The sequence below is a fragment of the Arachis ipaensis genome, chromosome B08, assembly GCF_000816755.2.
Source record: "Arachis ipaensis cultivar K30076 chromosome B08, Araip1.1, whole genome shotgun sequence".
NCBI classification, from domain to species: domain Eukaryota; kingdom Viridiplantae; phylum Streptophyta; class Magnoliopsida; order Fabales; family Fabaceae; genus Arachis; species Arachis ipaensis.
Window position 1 is genome coordinate 113699907 of NC_029792.2, and position 767 is coordinate 113700673.

Below are 767 nucleotides of genomic sequence, written 5' to 3' on the forward strand. Positions count from 1 at the left end.
TAAAAAAATTGAAACAAAATTTACTTTCTAAAATATTTTTGATAATATATATATTTATTTGTTATTTTTTTAAATTTTTTTAAAAACTTATGTGTTATTTGTATTTTTTGAAATTATTTTTTATAATGATATAAACTTACGAATATCATTTTAATAGTTTATGCTTGAGTAATAAATAAACTTGTGGCAGCAGACTTCTCCTAAGCTTATTAATTAGTGTTTTGCTATCAATTATTTTGGTAATTTTTTTTGTATATCTATTAAGTAAATATTATTTTTTCTTATTTACCAAAATTCTTTTTTGCATAACATTGATTGTTATTTTTATGTATATAAAGGCTAATACGTGACCATACAAAATAATATATCTCAAAAAAATTTTAGTTTAGTGGGACAATACCTTCATGTGTAGAAAAGGTCCTATATGAAAGGATGCCAACGGAGACATTGCATTCGATAGTACTGCGAGAAATGTAGATCTCTTCCATCTTAATAAAGGCAACTGAAAAGTATATATAGATATAAAAAAGTTACAATTTACAAACATAAATCAACACACAAAATGTCGGTGTAGACCATTATAGTCAACGGAGGGAGGGAGGGAGGGGAAGAGAGAGACAGAGAAAGAACAAATTTTTTTTTTTTTTTTGGGTGTGTTGACAGAGAACAACTTAACATACATATATAAGATTCTTTTTAGAAAAAGAAATATATAAAATTATGATAAAAAAATATATATTATAATATCATATGAAAGAAATTTGTCA

At 23.9% G+C, this 767-nt stretch overlaps 1 protein-coding gene across 3 annotated transcripts in view; it reads right to left on the reverse strand.

Moving 5' to 3' along the window:
* The window catches only part of LOC107613081 (naringenin 8-dimethylallyltransferase 2, chloroplastic), an 11884-nt gene that overhangs the window by 3707 nt on the left and 7410 nt on the right, over nt 1–767 (reverse strand). For all 3 annotated transcript variants that reach the window (XM_016314931.2, XM_016314932.2, XM_016314930.2), the window contains one exon: nt 401–502. In XM_016314931.2, coding sequence (XP_016170417.1) covers nt 401–502 — 102 coding nt within the window. The remainder of the gene's footprint in view (nt 1–400; nt 503–767) is intronic.